The sequence below is a fragment of the Lynx canadensis genome, chromosome A3 (genome assembly GCF_007474595.2).
Source record: "Lynx canadensis isolate LIC74 chromosome A3, mLynCan4.pri.v2, whole genome shotgun sequence".
Taxonomy (NCBI): domain Eukaryota; kingdom Metazoa; phylum Chordata; class Mammalia; order Carnivora; family Felidae; genus Lynx; species Lynx canadensis.
The window spans coordinates 99,576,408-99,595,934 of NC_044305.1; the positions used below are offsets into that span (position 1 = coordinate 99,576,408).

The 19,527-nt window shown below is 48.7% G+C and overlaps 1 protein-coding gene across 2 annotated transcripts in view; it reads left to right on the forward strand.

Annotated features, from left to right (window-relative positions):
• TCF7L1 (transcription factor 7 like 1) overlaps positions 1 to 19,527 on the forward strand; it is a 158,174-nt gene that overhangs the window by 123,737 nt on the left and 14,910 nt on the right. For both annotated transcript variants that reach the window (XM_030310999.1, XM_030311000.1), the window contains exon 4: positions 13,085 to 13,168. In XM_030310999.1, the coding sequence (XP_030166859.1) occupies positions 13,085 to 13,168 (84 nt within the window). The remainder of the gene's footprint in view (positions 1 to 13,084; positions 13,169 to 19,527) is intronic.

Here is a 19,527-nt window from a genome sequence, read left to right on the forward strand (position 1 = left end):
GGTTTTCCTTTTTTAGATATAAAATATGCATGTATTTTAATGCCTGTTAGAACGAATAGTTTAAATACTAAAACAAAAAGGGATATCATTTAATAGAATTGAAATGGGAACTGGGAAAGAGGTGCCAGACCCTCGGGAAGTGAGGAGGAGGAGGAGGAGGAGGAGGAGACATGTGAGTTTGGTGCCATGGTAAGATGTTTAAAGTATATATATACAGTCTACTCATAATAAATGTTCATTTCTTACAGCCCTTCCACTATCCTATCCTAATTTCGGTGCCCTCACTTCAGTACAAACGCAGAGTCGTTTTGTAATGCCCTATAAGTGACCAACCCACTTGTGTCCACCTACTGCGCGCACACCAGGATGGGACGCGGGAATCTATACTTCAGGCTCCTTTATTAGGAGTGATGGTCCTGTGTGGAGATGGCCGGCACGGCCTTATTCTTAGCATCCTCTCTCGCCAGTAGGGTCAGAGAGCTCTCCCAGAACTGCACACCTATTGAGGGCCCTCCCCAGACATGTCCCACTTCCTGGTGCCCGGGAGTTGTTGACTTTGGCCAGCCGCCGGCTGCAGGAGTGCTGGAGAAGGCTTCTGGAGAGAGGCCCTTGCAGCTCCGTGCGCTGAGAGGCGGCTCCAGGCCGCCTGGCTGTTCTTTTGTGTTGTGTGTTTTACTGGCCTACGATAAGCACTTCCTGTGCCCCATTGATTATACACAGATCCTGCTTCCTTTCTCCTCAATACCTGGGATGCTTTCCAGCTTCTCCTCCCACAGGGGAAAATCCATAAACTTCAGAATTCCCAGGCCTGCTCTTTGGTCAATGGGCTTCATGCAAGTCATCACTCTTTTTGCTATCCAGTCACATTCTTTGTGGTTCCTCCACCTCTGTCTGGAAACTTGAGTTCCTCAATGTGCCGGCCTGGAGACAAATGTTCCTGAGGCCTGGCCTTCCCCCACTCCCCCACCCCCCCGGCCCCCATCTTACTAGTCAAGATATCTACATCGGCCTTCAGGCTTAAATCAGACAGAATAAATAGACTGCACCTCCCAGATGAACTTGAATCAATTGTTAGTGGCTGCCTGGTGTACTGGGTTGAACATTCTGAGGTCTTCACATACACAGGGAAGAACGCCATAATCTATTAGCAGTGTCCACCATGGGCACAAGAGGGCGTTGTAGCGGCATTCAGGATCTGTATTTGCTACCCTAAGATTCCAAGGTGAGACTGAAGCTTCTAGGTGACCAGAAACATGCTCTTGCACCTTTGGGTCATACCGTAACAGTCCGAAGCTCTGTATTCTAGTGCCAACTGGACATCAACGAGTTCATGACCATGGGAAATCCTAAATCCAGGAGCTTCCAGCAGGCTCGTCTCCCCCACTTTTAAAATGAGGATGATGGGGGCGCCTGGATAGCTCAGCTGGTTAAGCATCTGACTTCAGCTCAGGCCATAATCTCCCGGTCTGTGGGTTCGAGCCCCACGTCGGGCTCTGTGCTAACAGCTCAGAGCCTGGAGCCTGCTTCAGATTCTGTGTCTCCTTCTCTCTCTCTCTGCCCCTCCCCCACTCATGCTCTGTGTCTCAAAAATGAATAGACGTCAAAAAAATTAAACATAAATAGATAAAATGAGGATGATAATACTGGCATTATCTATCTATATCTAACGGTCATTAAGATGAAATGAGGTAATTAATATAAAATGCCTTAAGGAGTATGGGGCGCCTGGGTGGCTCAGTCAATTAAGCATCTGACTCTCGATCTCGGTTCAGGTCGTGATCTCACGATTCGTGAGTTTAAGCCCCGCGTCGGGCTCTGGGCTGACAGCTCAGAGCCTGCTTGAAATTCTCTCTCTCTCACTGTCTCAAGAAATAAATAAATAAACTTTTTAAAAAATGCTTTAAGAAGTAAAATAACTACAGAAGTGTATCTTGCCTGGGTGATCCAGCTCTTGTGCCGCCTCCTGGATGAAGTCTTCCAGTCTTTCCATGAGAATCCTGCTCACCGTAACCCCTCTCTTCTGTGAACCTGTCATTTGCTGACTTACATTCTAGTTATTTAAGCACTCAAAAAAAAACCTCCCCCATGGCACCTCACGCACCTGAACAGCCACCTTGTGTAGAAGGTGCCCATGTGACATTTATGGAGTGCTCTGTACAATTGCCATTGCCTCTCGACCAGTTCTATCAGGAGACAGTTCTGTAAGAATGGGAAGCCACCTGCCATCTTGAAATAGCTTAGTTTTTATATTTTACAAAGATATTTGTAGGGACAAGTGATGGGTGGACTGGGAGAGATAGGGAGGGAGACAGAAGCAGTGGTGCCACTATGGAGGAGGATTTGGGACGCCTTCATCTCCATGCAACACCCTGTTCTTTGATGTAGACACCAGATGTTTTGTCCGTGTGAGACAAAGTGACCCGCACCACCACCCCCTTCAGACCGGCTTGCAGCCTCCTAGATAGAGTCTGGAGCAGAACCAAACCAGAGCCAGGAGATCAGAAGCAGCCGGAAGGCTGCTGCAGCAGCCCTGCCATGAAATAAGGAGGACCTGAATCCCTAGAATCTGGAAAGGGGCCTCGAATCCATGGAACTTATTGGCCAACAGGAGGCGGGGAAAGCAAAGATGTGAAGGCGGATTCTGAGATTTCCCGCTGGAAAAACTGAAGGCATGGACTGGACAAAGAAAATTAATCTGGGATTAATTTTAATAGCTTTGCTTATTCTTGTTATGATATAGGACACGGTCATTGTAAAAATTTCTAATGAATAAGAAAAGCACCAAGAAAAAAGGAAATTTGCCTGAGTGCTGAAACCCAGTGGTGACATTGTGGTGACTGTCCTTACAGGTTCTTTAATTGGCTTTTCTCCCTGAACAGTTTGTCCGAGACATTTATTCAGGGCAATGCTGGTACATCAACCAGAGGGTACGAGGAGCCTGAAACCATAGGAGACCGGGGGGGAGGGGAAGGGCTTCCGTGCAGGAAACGTGTTTCCCCAGAGCTTCCAAATATGATGAGGCCTGAAGGACACCCATGGGATTTGGTAGGTACTAGGCCACCTCCCTTTCTCGGGTCCTCAGTGTCCTTGCAGGGACAGAGACAGGAGAGTTGCTGGAACAGAAGCCGGACTGGAAGGGGAGGAGGGAAAGCGCAGCCGTGCACCGTCCCCCGTGCTCACCCAGCTTGGAGCAGCGGCAGCTTCCTGGGCTCTCCTCTTCCCCTCCCACAGTCATCCACCCCATGAGCTGTGTCCTCAGCTCCTGTCAGATCTGCCCTTTCTTCCCCCTGAGTGAAGGTCACATGCACTGAAGGTTGCACAGAGCTTTGTAACTCGTGAGAAGCCACAGAGACCCCTCTCCTGCACAGCTCACCCAGCCTTCCATTATACCTGCAGATGCCATACCCATTCCATCCCTCCCCGCCACCTCGTACCCCCGCCTCATAAGCCTGCTTCCTCTTGTCTACGCACATCTCGTCTAGCCCTCAAATCGCTACCTACACGTGTGGCAGTTCCCAGCCTCACTTGCAGCAAGAGAAACGCAAATTGGAAATAAGGAGCTACTTACTGTTTTCCACTTGTCCGTTTGGTGTCGACCAGTTAAGTTTGAGGACACCGGGCAAGGGTCTAAGCTCTCTTCTATGTTACTGGTGGCAGTGTAGACAGAGAAGTTCGATAATACTTCTCAAAACCTAAATGGACGTACCTTTGACCAAGCAGTTCCCCTCCCAGCTGGAAACGTATCCTGCAGCTGTTTTCATACATGAGCGTAATGATGAGTGTTTGAGGATGTTCATTGCAGCAAAAGACCAGGAGGCACTTACATGTCTGTGAATATGGACTGTGTATTAGAGTATGGCCTTTCTGTACAGTGGATACCATGGAGTCATTACACGGAATTGAATCGGCTCTAATATGTTGCTACATGATCAAGATGGGGGTGCATATGTGCAGGGCAGAGAACAGGGCCCAAAGCTGTGCCACGGCAGAGGTTCTCTCGGCCGCATCCGAGCCCACGGTGGGGGCCAGGACAGATGATCTTACGCGGAGGGAGGGGAGTGCTGCCATCATGCACCAGACAGGGCCATGACAAGACTCGAGGCAGAAGGGAGAGGAGGAGGGGTCAGGCAGGGTTCGACGCAGGGAAAGGAGGGCCAGGCGTCCAAGGTCAGTTCCTACAAAGAAGCTTCTCTGTGTGGGTACACTGTCAGGCACTGAGCACGGAAGCTGCCCGGGCCCAGCAAACCCCAAGATCACAGCCAGTGTGAGAGGCCACAGAGACTGAGGAGGCCTATAGCTCTAGGCTTCAGAAATGATGACCCAAAAGCAGTTTGTTTCACTTTGACTGGTTTTTTTGAATGCCCAGTGCTCTGGGGGCAGAGGTTCCCTGCTCCTTCTAAAAGGAGCATGCAGCTGCCAGAAAGATCTGCCTGGCCAAGTGTCCGACTCTGCATCAAGACCTTGGGCCCACTTCAGCCGAGGGCCACATGTATGAGAGCCTTCCAGCCGTCTGTGGGCAGAACCAGAAGCCCCCGTCCGCCAGGGCCTCTCAGCACCTGTCCGCAGGCAGTGGGTGATAGAGCCTGCTGCTACCTAAGGAGCCATTAGCTCTCTTCCCATCCCTGCCATCAGGGACTCACCATGGTATCTTGACATCAGCCATGGTGGGAATATTTACACTTGTGGGTGGATCCCAGCAAATGCTACAAAGCTAGGTTTGTGTTTGTGTTTGTGTTTTTGCTTAGAGAGCTGGCTGTCACACATTTACTAACACACCACTGAGCAGGACCTCTCCGCGTGAAGCACCATGAGAGGAGTGAATGGTCCAACTCTATGTTAATTAGCTCTTCCTTGACCCTGGGTAAAATGCAGGGAATAGGCCCGTTGAACAAAAGGAAATTTAAGTTCTGGGGACTAAACACCTGTTTCCTAAGAGCTCTCCACGTGCTCAGCCCTTTGGTTAGTCCTTTCACAAGTGACTGCTGCACTAAATTAAAAAGAATTCTGCCAGATGGTAGGTGCTATTATTCCCATGTCACCGGTGAGAAACCAGAGGTTCTGAAGGGTGAGGTCGCTTCCTCAGGTACACAGCTTGTAAATGGGGACCAGCAAGGACTCCTGAGTCTATTTATTGAGTACCTCAACGCAGTCTCCACTCCCAGGAACCCACTGTGGTTTAATCAGACATTTCATTTTTTTTTCTTCCAGATGGGAGGCCATCTGGTCCAGGTCCCTGCCTTCAGGCCAGTAAAATACTCCCATTTTAAAGGTGAAATGATCGAGTCCAGAGAGGTTAGAACGAGCCTGGGACTCTGGTCTCTACTTTCCATGCTGTATCCTTCCAACACTGGGAATTGGCCTCTGCAGAGAGCCAGTTTTCATTTTTTATTTTTTTAGAAATTTTTGTAAGTTTGTTTATTTTTGAGAGACAGAAAGAGACTGAGCACCAGCAGGGCGGGGCAGAGAGAGAGACAGAGGGAAACACAGAATCCAAGAAGCAGGCTCCAGGCTCTGAGCTGTCAGCACAGAGCCCGATATGGGGCTCAAACCCACAAACAGTGATATCATGACCTGGGCCAAAGTCAGACACCCAACCATATGAGCCACCCAGGCGCCCCTGTTTTTAAAAACCAACCTTTGGTCAAGTCTGGTATGCAGAATTGCCAGATTCTCTGAGTTGGAAGAGGAAGAGAATGGTTTAAGGCCATCCGGGAAAGAAGGGGGATTATTTGAGGGTATGGGCAGGGAATAGGTGTTTATGGGAAAACTGAAACCCATCCAACCCACTCTTGAGTTTACTCTTCAGTCATGAAATATTTTTAGAGCCCCCTCCACTGCCAGTACACAGGAGGGGCTCCAAAAATATTTGCTGACCTAAATGCTGTGACAGGTGCCTCAAGAAAAAAGTCATTTCATTGGTTTAAAACATTGCAAAAATGCGGTTCTAAATAACTTTTCCAAGGAAAATTATGTGTGTTGTATTAAATGAAAAAAGGATCTTGTATTAAGACATTTGGATTTATTTGTAACAACTCACCTATTAACAGAAACTTAAGAAGGAACCCCACCTTCTGCCCATGAGTAAAACAAAATCGTGATTGTGTTTGGGATTTAGTGCCATCCACAGAACGAAGCAAATGCAGAAACTACTCATCTTGAGAAAAGAAAATAAGGGAGAGGAGTGTAAACTTTGCTTTTTATACTTTCGCTCTTGGAACTTTGTCTAATCCATCATGTTTGGAAACCAGTTCTCCTAAATACTTTCATTTTATCTTGTTCAGTGATTTCCTGAAATGAAACATTTGTTCTTAGTTGGGAGAGCGGTTCTGTCTCCCCACTAATGAGCCCATTGCTCAATGTTGGTAGACTTTCAAATTGAGATCAACTTATGTCCATTCTGACAGAAGACAGAGGATCTTAAACAGGCCTCCAGGAACTGGCAGGGTTGGGTATCAGAGCCTCCAAGCTGCATTTACAGATTCTTGGCAATAGTAGGCCAATTAACGTAAGAACCAATCACTCAAGAGTGAAAAGAAACTCCGTTAAATGCGTTCCACATCTCCAAAGGATTCAGGAAGAGGCTGGACAACCCAGTGTTACAGATGTGGAAACTAGGGCTTAGGAGTTTGGTAAGCGCTTAAGCTCAAAGCGAGACAGGGTCTGGAAGCATGAATGCTGGCTTCTGGGTGAGGAACTGGGGATGTGGATGTGACCCTTGAGGAGCTTACAGTCCAAGAGACAGACAGAATTTGCAAGTGGATAACAGCCACACAGCATGATGAGTGCCATGGGAACGCCAAGCTGGCACAGAGGTGAGAGTGACTGGCTCCTGTGGGGAGCTGCAGAAGGCTTGTCTGGGAAGGTGACCTTGGGACAGGGTTTTGAAGAAGAGGTTAGAGATTCCTGCTGGTAAAGGATACTCCAGGCTGCGGAGCAGCTGATCAAATGGCACAGAATATTGTAGGAACTTGAGTGCAGTTGGCGTCGGTGGGTGATGGAGGAGCAGGGGAGCCCTGAGGGATGAAGGCTGGAAAGATAGGTTGGCACCGGATTGCTGAGGACTTTGGGGGGCCCAGCAACCAACTAGGAAAGGATTTTTTAAGCAAGGAAGATATCTGATGAGTTAGGTGTTTTTGTTGTTGTTGTTTTAAGTAGGCTCCACACCCATTGTGGGTCTCGATCTCACAACCCTGAGGTTAAGGGTCACGTGCTCTACTGCCTGAGACAGCCAGGTGCCCCCTGATGACTTAGTTTTTAGAAGATAAACTCGCGTTGAATTCGGGAAGCCACTGCAGTGGTCCTGATTCTATCCCCATCCCCAATTGTAGCAGAATGGAGAGTAAAGAGAAACTGATCACTGGTTCACATGTTTTTAGAATACGATTCTTCATGTTAAAAAAAAAAATTGCATTTTGCACAATGTCCTTGTCACTCTGTGGTGGACAGCCTGTGGGGTTGGGTTTCTGGCCTGTTTTGCTGGGTGGCTACACCATGTAGTTTCCTAAGAGGGCGGTCTGGGGAAGAAAGCCCTCTTCTCTGTTCCAGGGGCCCTGGCTTTGGGGTCCCAGAGTGTCTGTTTATCACTGGGGACCAGAGATGCAGGAAAGATTGGTCATCTCCACTGGCAAGCTTCTGCTACTGAAGGGTAAAACCTGTGAGACGGTAAAGCCAGGGGGAAGAGCTCAAGAAGAAGTGGAAGGAATTCTGAGGAATGGCGTGTTCTCACCTGGGAAACTTTTGGAGAGGACTTCTTTCCTCGCTTCCAACTGTAGTGCACTTCGGCGAGCTCTGCTCTTGGCTTCTGTAACATGAAGCTTTGCTTCCTCTCTTGCCTGGGCCCTGCCTAAAGGGTTTTCTGTGAGAACCTGTGAATGGGAAGACTGTGGGCGGTACCCAGAGTCCTGTAGAGTCCTGTCCACGCCAAAGCAAGCTTGGAACAGGGGCAGATATGGCTGGGCGGGGGGAGGGGGAGGAGGGTCCCTACCTTCTGGGAGGTGGAGGGTTAATCTCCATAGCTCATTGGCAGTTCTGCCTCCGTACGGGGCATGCTGGGATTTCCTCCCAGCTGTTTTACATCATGAAGATTTGTATGTTGGGGAAATTCCAGGGCACAGCTGCAATTAATCTGCTGCACAGTCTCCAAGCTAAGCAGGGATCCTGTAGGACCGATTCTCTGCCTCCCTGCAGGAAAGGAGGTTCTGGCTCTTTGGTGAGAGCGCCCTTCAGAGGGACCCTTCCCTGGGGCCAAGTCGAATGGAAATAGCCCACCTGGCCAAGTATTCACCGCAAGGAGGACACTAAGGGCACTAAAGAGGGGCCCCAGAAGCAGAAAGGGACCCAGAGCATAAAGAAAAAGAGGTACAGCCCCCTTTATAAAGAGTAAAGCCAAAATAACACTGATAGCAGCCCTTGAGAAAAATACCACAAAAAAAAACTTTTTGTTCACTCTCCCTTAGGAATGTTGAAGTCAAAATCTTAAGAGACTCATAGTTTGCATTCCACAATACAGTACAAGAACGAACAAGCCACCATGACCAAATAGGGTTTACCTGGGGCATGCAAGGATGCTTTCGTGTAAGAAAATCTATCACTATGTATACATCTCACAACTGAGTCAGTACAGTAAAGACAGGTTCTAAACCACAGCCTCAGTCTACCTAACTGTGAACCATAAGTTCCCCAAGTGTGTTCTATGGAACCCCAATCCCCAGAAAGAGTTTCCCAAATTCAGTCAGATCAGGAAACTGCATATCTGTCCTGTCTCAGAGAGTCACAACATACGGTAGCATATTAAGCAGCATGAGTAAATCGAGAGTGGTAGTACTCACCATTTGAGTCTAGTTTTCTCTTTCTGAGTATCAGAAGAGAATACTTACCTCCTAGTCAGCATCCCATGTGTGGTGGCCGTTGCTATCACTTGGCAGTCAGTTGCACTGGTGCCACACAGCTTCCATGGTCTACATTCCAAAGAGCATCCCCGGCAGGGAGGCAGCCCGCTGGCCCATCCTCACTGCGCTACAGCCTGTGCATGATAACACTGGTCAGGAGCCGGTTGTGGTCAGTTGGATGGAAAACCTAGACTAGGCTTGGAGAAACCTAGCATTTTTAATTTGCCCACATGCCATTACCATACAAAGAATCTAGGCTCAGCCACATCTCTCTTACTCCCCAGATAACTGATTAGCCCCAGGGTGATTGTGGGCTGACTTCAGATGAGAATTGCAGCCAAAGAGAGTTTTATTGCCCCTAAACATTGGGGTACGCCTGACCCAGGAATTCAGAACTGCCCTGCTACCTCCACAGATCTGGTGCTGAGGTGGGAGAGGCTTACAGAGGTGCTGCCGCAGGTCCCTGCTGCCCTGATCTGTGGTTCTGGGAAGCTCAGCTGTCCCTTTCGAATGCTCCTTTCTTCAGAATTGCGATCCAGGGGAGTTTGATGGCGAAGCTGCAGTGGGCCCCTGCGTCTTTTTATAGGTCTTTCCCCACCACCCCGCATCACGTGTTTCAAAATCTTAAAAAGGCAGAAAAGTAGAAAGGGGGAAGGGACAATCCTCTATTTCTTTATCGAATGAATCCTTCCTTGTACACATGCACACCCACACCACCCCCACCCCCCACCCCCCAGATTTCCTGGAGCGGGAAAGGTCCTGGGCCAGATGTCCACCATTGCCAAAACCACTCTCCCCACCTGTCTGACAGATCTCTATGGGGCCAGGCTTCGGTCGTGGACAAGGCTAAAGATTTTTACACACTTCTAAGCTTCCAGGTCTCTGTTAAAGTCATTGAGTGAGAGGGAATCCTAAAGAGATATGAGGACAGTGTGGTCTCTTCCTCCCCCTGGAAGTCCAGGCAGTGGGTAGGTAAGACATCAAGCATGTGATGGACAACCAAACACAGTAGCTATTATTAAAAGCACTTGCTCTGAGTGTGTGTGTGTGTGTGTGTGTGTGTGTGTGTGTGTGTGTGTATGTGCCCATATGTATATTTGTACCTTGATAGCCCCAGCATGAAGGCAGACCCTCATGGAGCTCATAGTAGAGCAGTGGCTCCCATTGGGGGACAGTTTTCCTGCTCCCAGAGACATTTGGCAAAGTCTGGAGACCTTTTTCATTATCACAAATGGGCAGGAGAATGGGAGCTACTGGCTTTTGGTAGGCAGAGGCCAGGGATGCCGCTAAATATCCTGCAGTGCACAGGACAGTCCCCACAATATCCCAAAATGTCACTAGTGCCATGGTTGAGAAGCCCTGAACTAGACTCCTACAAGCCTGCTCTGCCTAACAACTCAAAAGGTCCACTAATAATGTTCTTTCCCAAACTAGGATTCAGATGGATTCCTATTTGATCTAAGAACATCCCTGGCCAACAAGAATGAGGAGTGTTCAGCGTGTGTCTTTATGACATCAATTAGGGAACCAGATGCTGGTAGAGTTGGTGGGTTCCAGGAGCCCCTTCTACTGTTTCATATTGGGGTGGATTTGGGATACTTCTTTTCGCACGTGATAGTTGTGATTGTAGTTCAACTTCAAGAAAAACGGATAAATGCTCAGGTTGTTGCTTCTAGAGAAACAGTGTGATGAATGGTGTAAGCTTGGGTCACCTCAAGTGTCCCTACAGGAGAACATTGGTGTGTATATATTCATTCAGCTCTGAGGTTGCCAGCCCTGGGCGAGACAGAAAGGGAGGGAGAAAAACCCATGGGAGCAAAGAAAAGGCTGGGGGGGTGGGGTTCAAGAAGGTGATGTGATGACTGCTGTCGCAGTGAACAGCATGGAGTTGAAGCCAAGAGACTTCAACTTCAGTTCCCATCATAAATTTGGGCTAGTCACTCACCCTGTTTACCTCCATTAGCTCATCTGAAAATTTGGGACAGTCACCCCTACTTGCAATAGCAGGGTTGTTGTGAAGAGGAAACTGGTTTATGTGTGTGGAAATGCTTTGGAAACTGCCAGTATGGCACAGATGTTATTCACTGAGGAAATGAGGGCTTTTTTTAATGTTTATGTATTTATTTTTGAGAGCCTGCATGAGAGTGCACGTGCACATGCGAGCAAACAGGGGAGGAGCAGAGAGAGAGAATCCCAAGCAGGCTCCGAGCTGTCGGTGCGGAGCCCGACTCGGGGCTCACACTCACAATCTGAGATCATGACCTGAGCCAAAATCAAGATTTGGGTGCCTAACCTACTGAGCCACCCAGGCACCCCAGGAAATGAGTTTTAACTCATGATTCCAGTATTTGTCCAGTGTTTTTAATTTGCCAAAGGCATTGAAATCCCAGTTAGTTTATCTACAAAGCGTAGGCTCTGGGTAAGGAAGAAGACAGGTGGGGGTGGGACGAATCAGCAGAATGCAGGGACAGGGATGATACTCGGTGTGGCCTCATGGATGGAGGGGCAGGCAACAGAGGGCCCAGAGTGAAGACTGCCCTCATTTATAGCACCCCCACAACCCCCTTTTGTTCCCACCTCCCAAGCCTCCCACAGCCAGGCCTGATTGGTCCATCCCACCTGCTGTCTGTGCTACTCACTGGCCCTTTGTAGATGTGTCCTAGGGCCGTTATCCTTGCCTGTGGACATTGTTTTGAAAGCCCAGACCCTGCCCACTCAGTCCATATTTGTGGACTCTTTGATGGAAAGCAAAGGGGCACGGCCCATCCTAGTTTTCTGATCCTGTGCACATAGCTCAAGGCCAACTCATGATTCCTTTTTCCCTGAAATTGAGTGACCAGAGCAAGGGATAACTCAGAAACTTACTTCTGTCTATGAATCTCTTCCTGGAGCCATCATTTCCTACTGGAGGTGTAATTTCCAAAGTAACCTCAAGAATTTTGCCAAGAGTCTGCATAGCTGGTCTGCTGCCCAGAAACACCATGTCAGTGTTGACACTAAGACAACATGTGTGCTTTGCCCTTGGCAAAGACTAATGGTTTGCTTACAAAAATACTAGCTGCCATTTATCAAATGTCTCCCACGTGCGAAGCATTGTGTTCAATACTTGACATTGTCCCTAATCCTTCTAACAACCTATAAAGTTATTGAGAGTAGCCTTGCCTTACAGATGCAGAAGCCGAGACTCAGAGTTGTTAAGATGCTTGTCCAGAGTTGCACAGCCTACGCTGGCAGAGTGAGACCCTGAACCCATGAGCGTTTGACTCCAGACCCTAGGCGGGCTCACCCAGTGCCCCTCATAGCCTCTCCACTCATTCCTTTCCAGGCCCTTGCCAAAGACTGCCATGCCAGGGTTGAGGAGAGGCTTTTTAAAATTATTTTATTTTTTATCTTAGGGAGAGAGAGCGCGTGAGCAGGGGATAGGGGCAGAAGGAGGGAGAGAGAGAGAAAGTCTCTAGCAGGCTTCATGCTCAGCTCAGAGCCCAGTGCAAGCTCTCAATCCCTTGACCCTGAGATCATGACCTGAGCCGAAATCAAGTTAGTTGCTCAAATGACAGAGCTACCCAGGTGCCCCCAAGAAGAAGCTTTTTGTTTAAAGAAAGTATGTGCATGTGTATGTTGAGGGTTTACTGTTTGGTTTGGATTTTCTGCAATAATACAGGGTAAGGTACTGGAAAATCTTTTCAAGGCTGAGAAACACTATAGCTAGAAGTTAAATCAGCATCGTTGAGTACGGACAGATATTACCCATGACCCTGCGAGTGTCGGGGAGATGGTTTTTATTCATTCCTTCACCAAATACTTCTGGAGGCTATTTCTTAGGGAGTATTGTGTGTGATGGGAATGAATGGGGCAGGATCACCATGTGGGAGCCCTTGGTCCCTAGATGTGCCTGCTTGTCCTGTGACTAGAGCAGGGAGAGCTTGACCCTCAGCGATATAGGTTCTTTGGACACTTTGGCTGGTTGTCCTGTTGTGTGTCCCCCACAACATGACAGAGGGGGCAGGTGATGGTAGTGGTGATTCTGAGTGTGTGCTCTCCCCTGAGATAATCATCTGGACACTGAGCAGGAAGGAGCATGTGCGGTCACGGAGAACCAGCAGCAGCCTACCTGCACAGCTCCTCCTCTGCTCACTTGGGGGTGCTTGCGAGGCCTCATCTCACCAGATGCCTTGTGTTTTCTATCCCCTGTGCAGTACCTACAGATGAAATGGCCCCTCCTCGATGTCCCAGCCAGTGCCACAGTCAAGGACACCAGGTCACCATCCCCGGCACACTTGGTAAGTCTGTTTCCCCTTCAAGTGCCAAAGGGATCTTCATGCTCCCCTCACCCCATGTCATTGCATCCCATCCACCATCCCGAAGCTGATGGGGTCTGGCGGTGTTGCCCCAAGTGTGTGTCTCAGGAGAAGAGCTGAGCAGTTGAGGTGTGGCCGTGTTACCTGTACGCTTTTCCACCCCTTCCACCTCAACACACACGCACATACCAGCTGTGATGTCGTATGATTAGAAATGCCGGCACCGACCCTGGCTGGTTCCCTGATCCTTGCCGCTTCCCTAAGAATCCCTCTGCCCCCTCCACCTGGGCAGCGGTGTTCCTTCTCTCTGTTGGAGCTCGTTCTACATTGCTGCCACTTCTCATTGCTGCTGACAGCAACAGTTGAAGAGGCCCTGTGCAAACGAAAACCCCAGTGGGGCAGCTGAGACCTTTGTGCCAAGCCCTGTGACAACTCAGGTCCCAAAGGAAGACCTGGATGGTCCTGGGAGGCGGGAGCAATGAGGTCCAAGCAGGTCTCGCCTCCTCAGGGCTTGCGGTGGACTGAAATCGACAAGAGATGGTCCTGGGACATTGCATTCCAGGACTTTTCTTAGGAGCTTGGGGCCTCCCTAGCCTTAAGACCCACACACCCCTCAAGCTAACTGGTGTTATGCATTGTACGGTGAGCCTCCGAGTCCTAGAGGGTGCAGCTAGAAGGAACCCCACTGGCATGGCCTATGCATTTTATAGACAAGGAGACCTGGGAAACATAGTGTTTTTAGAAACATTATTATGGAAAATTTCACCTGTTCCCTTTCACCCACACACCTCCTCCTACTACACTGGGTTGCTTTAAAATAAATCCCAGACATATTATTTCATCTCATTCAGGACATCTTAAGATACCCTGACAGTCCTTTTTCATTTAAAAGCTGAGAGTCTAGATATACAAAGAAGATAATTCGGGCTCAGCGAGCCTGTATGGTTTCCAGTACATGTGAGAGCAGTTTACAGTGACAGAGCCCTTGGAAGTTTATAAAGCAGTGTCCTGTGTAGTTGTCAGATGACTGTCGCTGCCATCCACTGGGGAGACAAGTGGGGAGAGCTGGTTTCTACCATCTCTAGGAGAGACCAGTGACTGTGTAGGGAACGGTGAGCGGCCAGCCATCTGGTTCAGGCTGCTCCTGAGAGGCTCTGTGGCCGCCCTAGGAACAGGCCGGGGTCGCGTCTCTGGTCCCCCAGAGTCCTGTGTGGGATGGCGTAGCGCGAGGTCCCAATGCCCTCTAGTGGTCGGTCCCGGTGGAGGACTCGGCTTCCCACATCTACCCTGCCACAGACCTGGCTTGTCCCCTCTAGGCACAGCTGTCTCTCTTTAACTGTTTCAAATCTTTGCTCACCCCCCCCCCCCACCTATCCTGTGGCATCCCCCAGCCCACTGCAGTGGACCCCAAGATGGCAGGGCCCTCTCTCCTCTCTTCCCTCCACATATTCTCTCTGCATATTGTCTAAAATCTCCCCTACTTTTTTAGTAAGTTTTTATTTGTTTGTTTGTTTATTTTGAGAGAGAGAGAGCAGGGGAGGGGCAGAGAGAGAGGGAGAGAGAAGATCCCAAGCAAGCTCCATGTTGTCAGCACAGAGCCCAACGCGAGGTTCGAACACCCGAACCGTGAGGTCATGACTTGAGCTGAAATCAAGAGTTGGATGCCCAGCAGACTGAGCCACCCAGGCGCCCCTCCATCTACTTTAGAGGAAGAGAGTTCCCTTTAAAACTAGCATGGGGACTCATTGAGCTTCCCATCCTTCCTGCTGCACAGAGCAATCCGTCTCTGGAAAATAAAATGAAAAGCCTGTGTCCAGACCTCCTCCTGCTGCGAGCTTTATCTGATTTCCCATGTGGTGTCCACCACTGGCTTCTCCCACAAGAGCAGGACTTCCACCTCTGCCTCTGCATCGTTCGTTCTGCCAACCCACCGCGGCCGGGCTCGGCCCGGCTCGGCAACTGCGTCGCATGCCTCAGTCCAAGCATTTCCCCTGCTTTTCCTCAACGCAGGTGGCATCGGACAGTGTTTGCAGCACTCTGCTTCCTGGACTCGGGCTTTCGTGACTCCAGGGGCCTGTATGCACACACGCTAACAGTTCCGGGCTCTCTCTACACCTGCATTCTCTTTCTGGACTATTTTCCTCAAATAAGTCAAGGTCCCCATTCTCACTTATTACCTCCATGTGAGTGACCTAAAGATACATGAAATCGCTAACCTCTCAGCAAGGTTCTGTGCCCATGGCTCTACCAGCCAGGCAGACGCCCATCCCCTGCAGATAGTGCTCTGCAGAAACTAATCCAGCTTGGCGGTAGAACAGGGGCCCCTAATTTGTCAGCGTGGAGAAGCATGAACAGTGGCTACGTTACACCGTAGGTGACAAAACGGCTAATTTTCTAGTAAGTTGTGTACTATCGCACTGTATATTCTGCTGTAGTAAAGCAGGGGCACCTGGGTGGCTCTGTGGGTTGAGTGTCCGACTCTTGAATTCAGCTCAGGTCACGATCTCCGGGTCATGGGCTTGAGCCCTGCATTGGGCTCTGCCCTCAGCATGGAGCCTGCTTAAGATTCTCTCTCTCTCTCTCTCTCTCTCTCTCTCTCTCTCTCTCCCTCTCTCCCTCTCTCCCTCTCTCTCCCTCTCTCTCTCTCTTTGTCCCTCCAACACAACCTCCGCTCAAGTTAAAAAAAAAAAAAAAGCAGAGGGGAGCCTGACTGGCTCAGTCGGTTGAGTGTCCAACTCTTTTTTTTTTTTTTTTTTCCAACGTTTATTTATTTTGGGACAGAGAGAGACAGAGCATGAACGGGGGAGGGGCAGAGAGAGAGGGAGACACAGAGTCGGAAACAGGCTCCAGGCTCTGAGCCATCAGCCCAGAGCCCGACGCGGGGCTCGAACTCCCGGACCGCGAGATCGTGACCTGGCTGAAGTCGGACGCTTAACCGACTGTGCCACCCAGGCGCCCCATGAGTGTCCAACTCTTAAATTCAGCTCATGATCCCAGAGTCATGGGCTCAGCACTGAGCATGGAACCTGCTTAAGATACTCTCTCTCTCTCTCTCTCTCTCTCTCTGCCCCTCCCACCCCCATCTCAAGTTTAAAAAAAAAGAAAAAAAGCAGAAGGGAGCCTGACTGGCTCAGTCAGTGGAGCATCTTAATCTCAGCGTTGTAAGTTGAAGCCCCATATTAAGTGTAGAGATGACTTAAGAATAAAAAAAAAATTGGGGCGCCTGGGTGGCTCAGTTGGTTAAGCGGCCGACTTCAGCTCAGGTCATGATCTCGCGGTCCGTGAGTTCGAACCCCACGTTGGGCTCTGTGTGGACAGCTCAGAGCCTGGAGCCTGTTTCAGATTCTGTGTCTCCCTCTCCCTGACCCTCCCCCTGTTCATGCTCTGTCTCTCTCTGTCTCAAAAATAAATAAATGTTAAAAAAAAAAAATTTTTTTAAATAAAAAAATAAAAATTTTTAAAAGGCATAAACGGGCCTCAAAAGCTCAAGGAAGGAACATTTGTGGGCAAAAACCTTAACATTAACTTGAAATCCTACAGTTTGGGAGAAGACCCCCCCCTTTCTCAATTTTCGGGTTGGAGCGTCTCATTCCAACTTCTGAGATACATGTATGTGTGGGAGCAAAGCCTGACACACCTGGGGGGGGTACCATCTATGTGCCAGAGAATGTATAACACCGTGGGTGTGAATCCCAGCTCCTCTTCCTATCGGTACAGCTTTAGCCACATTTCCTCATCTCTCATTGCTTTGGTTTCCTCGTCTATAAAATGGGAATAGAAGAGGGCTCGATCTCAAGAGTCGTGTGCAAATGAACCAGTGCGTCGTAATGATTTTAGAATTGCGCCTGACACGAAGTAAGCCCTCAGTAACTGTCAGCTCACTGCGGGTGCCACCCCCACTTACCGTTGCTGTTATTAAAACAAGGAAAGAGCAATTAATATACTGTTTAATTAGCAGATGAAAAGGTGATGAGGGCCTGCAGTAGGTGCCAGTTCAAGTGGACAGATCACGAGGGTAAGAGAGATAATGAGCTTATAGAATCTCACAATTACTGTCCCAAGGATATGATTTAATTGGTCTGAGGCAGTGTTGGTATCTTAGTTTTTTAAGTTCACCCAGGAGGTTCTAAGGGGCAGCCAGAATGGAGAATCATTGCCCTAATCACAAATCAGAGGCCAAAGGGAAGGAGCTAGAGACAACCCCAGTTTGCTAGGTGCCGGCTTCTCTAGGCTGGAGGTGTAAGCAGAACTTGGAGGTTCCCGGAAGTAGTTGTGGAGGTTTGGACACTGGTGTTTTTATTAGAAAGTTGAAGACGCTTGCTTATGAAGTTGCATTTAGAATCACGAGCAGAATATTTTAAGATGAGGTTGGCCCCAGGAGAAGGGCAAGTGAAGGAAACTGCCTGCGTACTTGGCAGAGATTTAGTGAGTCGTGTCAAAGCTGCCTGTCAAGGAAATGTGTATAAACAAGCCATAACTGAGCCAGGGTGGGGATGGAGTTAAGTGTTATTACTGCTTGGGTTTTATGCCTTAAAAACAAGCTCTAAAAACCAAATAGCTGTGATATTTTCTATGTAACGATTTGTAATATTTGATCACTGTAATCTCCTTGCACGTAGACTGTTACCCAGACTGTTACCGTGGCCCCATGTGCCTGGCCCCGTCTTTTCCCTCTTCTCTCCCTGGAGCACTGTGCCCAGCCACACAAAACAAATATATGCACTTCCAGAACATAACCAACTCGAACATAGGAATGCCACCTGCTTTGGTCACATTCATTCACCCAGCGCTTATTGTTAACACCTAACACAGAGTAGGTACTTGTAGAACACTTGTGAATGAATGGAAGAATAAATGATGGGGGAATGGTTGATACCCCTTCTAAAGCCCTCTCTCCTTCTTGCTCCATTCCCTCTTCTCCTACAGGACTTTTTTTTTTTTTTTTAACTGAATCTGTTTTTGAACCCATAAACGTAATGCCCCTGTTGTGTAAAACACTTGGGAAGATGCAAAGTGCACAGAAAGAGCCCCGTAACCCCACAACCCACACACGTTTTGTTATACAGCATTTCGTTCTTCTGTGTTTGTGTGTGTGTGTGTGTGCATGCACCTGTAACCTGCTTTCTAGAAGATGACCAAAATGCTTCCTTTAAATAGCATTCTGCCGTTAAATATTGGGCCGCTCTCAGAAGCAACTGTCGGATTGTCAAGCCAGTGCCTGGAAGCCCTCCTCTGAAGAACAGCCGCCTCGCTGCTTCGCCTTCGAGCTGAGAAGCCTGACTTTGCTTAACATGCCAGTTCTCAATTTAAAACATTTATCGAGGGGGCGCCTGGCTGGGTCAGTCCGTTAAGCATCCGATTCTTGATTTCTATTCAGGTCATGATCTGACAGTTAATGAGATCAAGCCTCACGTTGGGTTCTGCACTGACACTGTGGAGACTGCTTGGGATTCTTTCTCTTTCTCTCTCTCTCTCTCTCTCTCTCTCTCTCTCTCTGCCCCTCCCCCACCTGCACGCTTGCACCCGTGTGCTCTCTCTCAAAAATGAATAAACAAAAAAAATTATTGAGGTTTCCCTTTAAAAAAATTTTTTTTAATGTTTTTATTTATTTTTGAGACAGAGAGTGACAGAGCATGAGCAGGGGAGGAGCAGAGAGAGGGGGAGACACAGATTCTGAAGCAGGCTCCAGGCTCCGAGCTGTCAGCACAGAGCCCTATGCGGGGCTCAAACTCACAGAGTGTGAGATCGTGACCTGAGCCGAAGTCGGTCGCTCAACCAACTGAACCACCCAGGTGCCCCTAGGTTTCCCTTTTTAAATTGTGCATAGTTTCTCCATATTCTTACTGGTATACCTGCTGTGGACCCAAAACACTTCAAAACTCACCACATAGCTTGTTGCTGCTTTGGTTTGCCTCCAATACTGATTTCAATTCTTATTGTGCAGTATTAATTCTTTGGGTATAATTTTAAACTTTCAGAAATATTACAAGAATAATACAAGGACTCCCTTTTTTTTTTTTTTTAATTTTGAGAGCGAGCAAGCAGGGGAGGGGCAGAGAGAGAGGGAGAGAGAGAATCCCAAGCAGGCTCTGAGCTATCAGTGCAGAGCCCACTGTGGGGCCCAAACTCACAAACCACAAGATCATGACCTGAGCCGAAATCAGGAGTTGGACACTTAACCTACTGAACCACCCAGGCACCATAGGAACTGCCATATACATTTATCCAGATTCAGAAATTTTTGTCCCATGCTTTGTCCCTCTCCCTTTGTGTGTGTGTGTGTGTGTGTGTGTGTGTGTGTGTGTGTGTATGTGTGTGTACATGCATATATACACATGTAC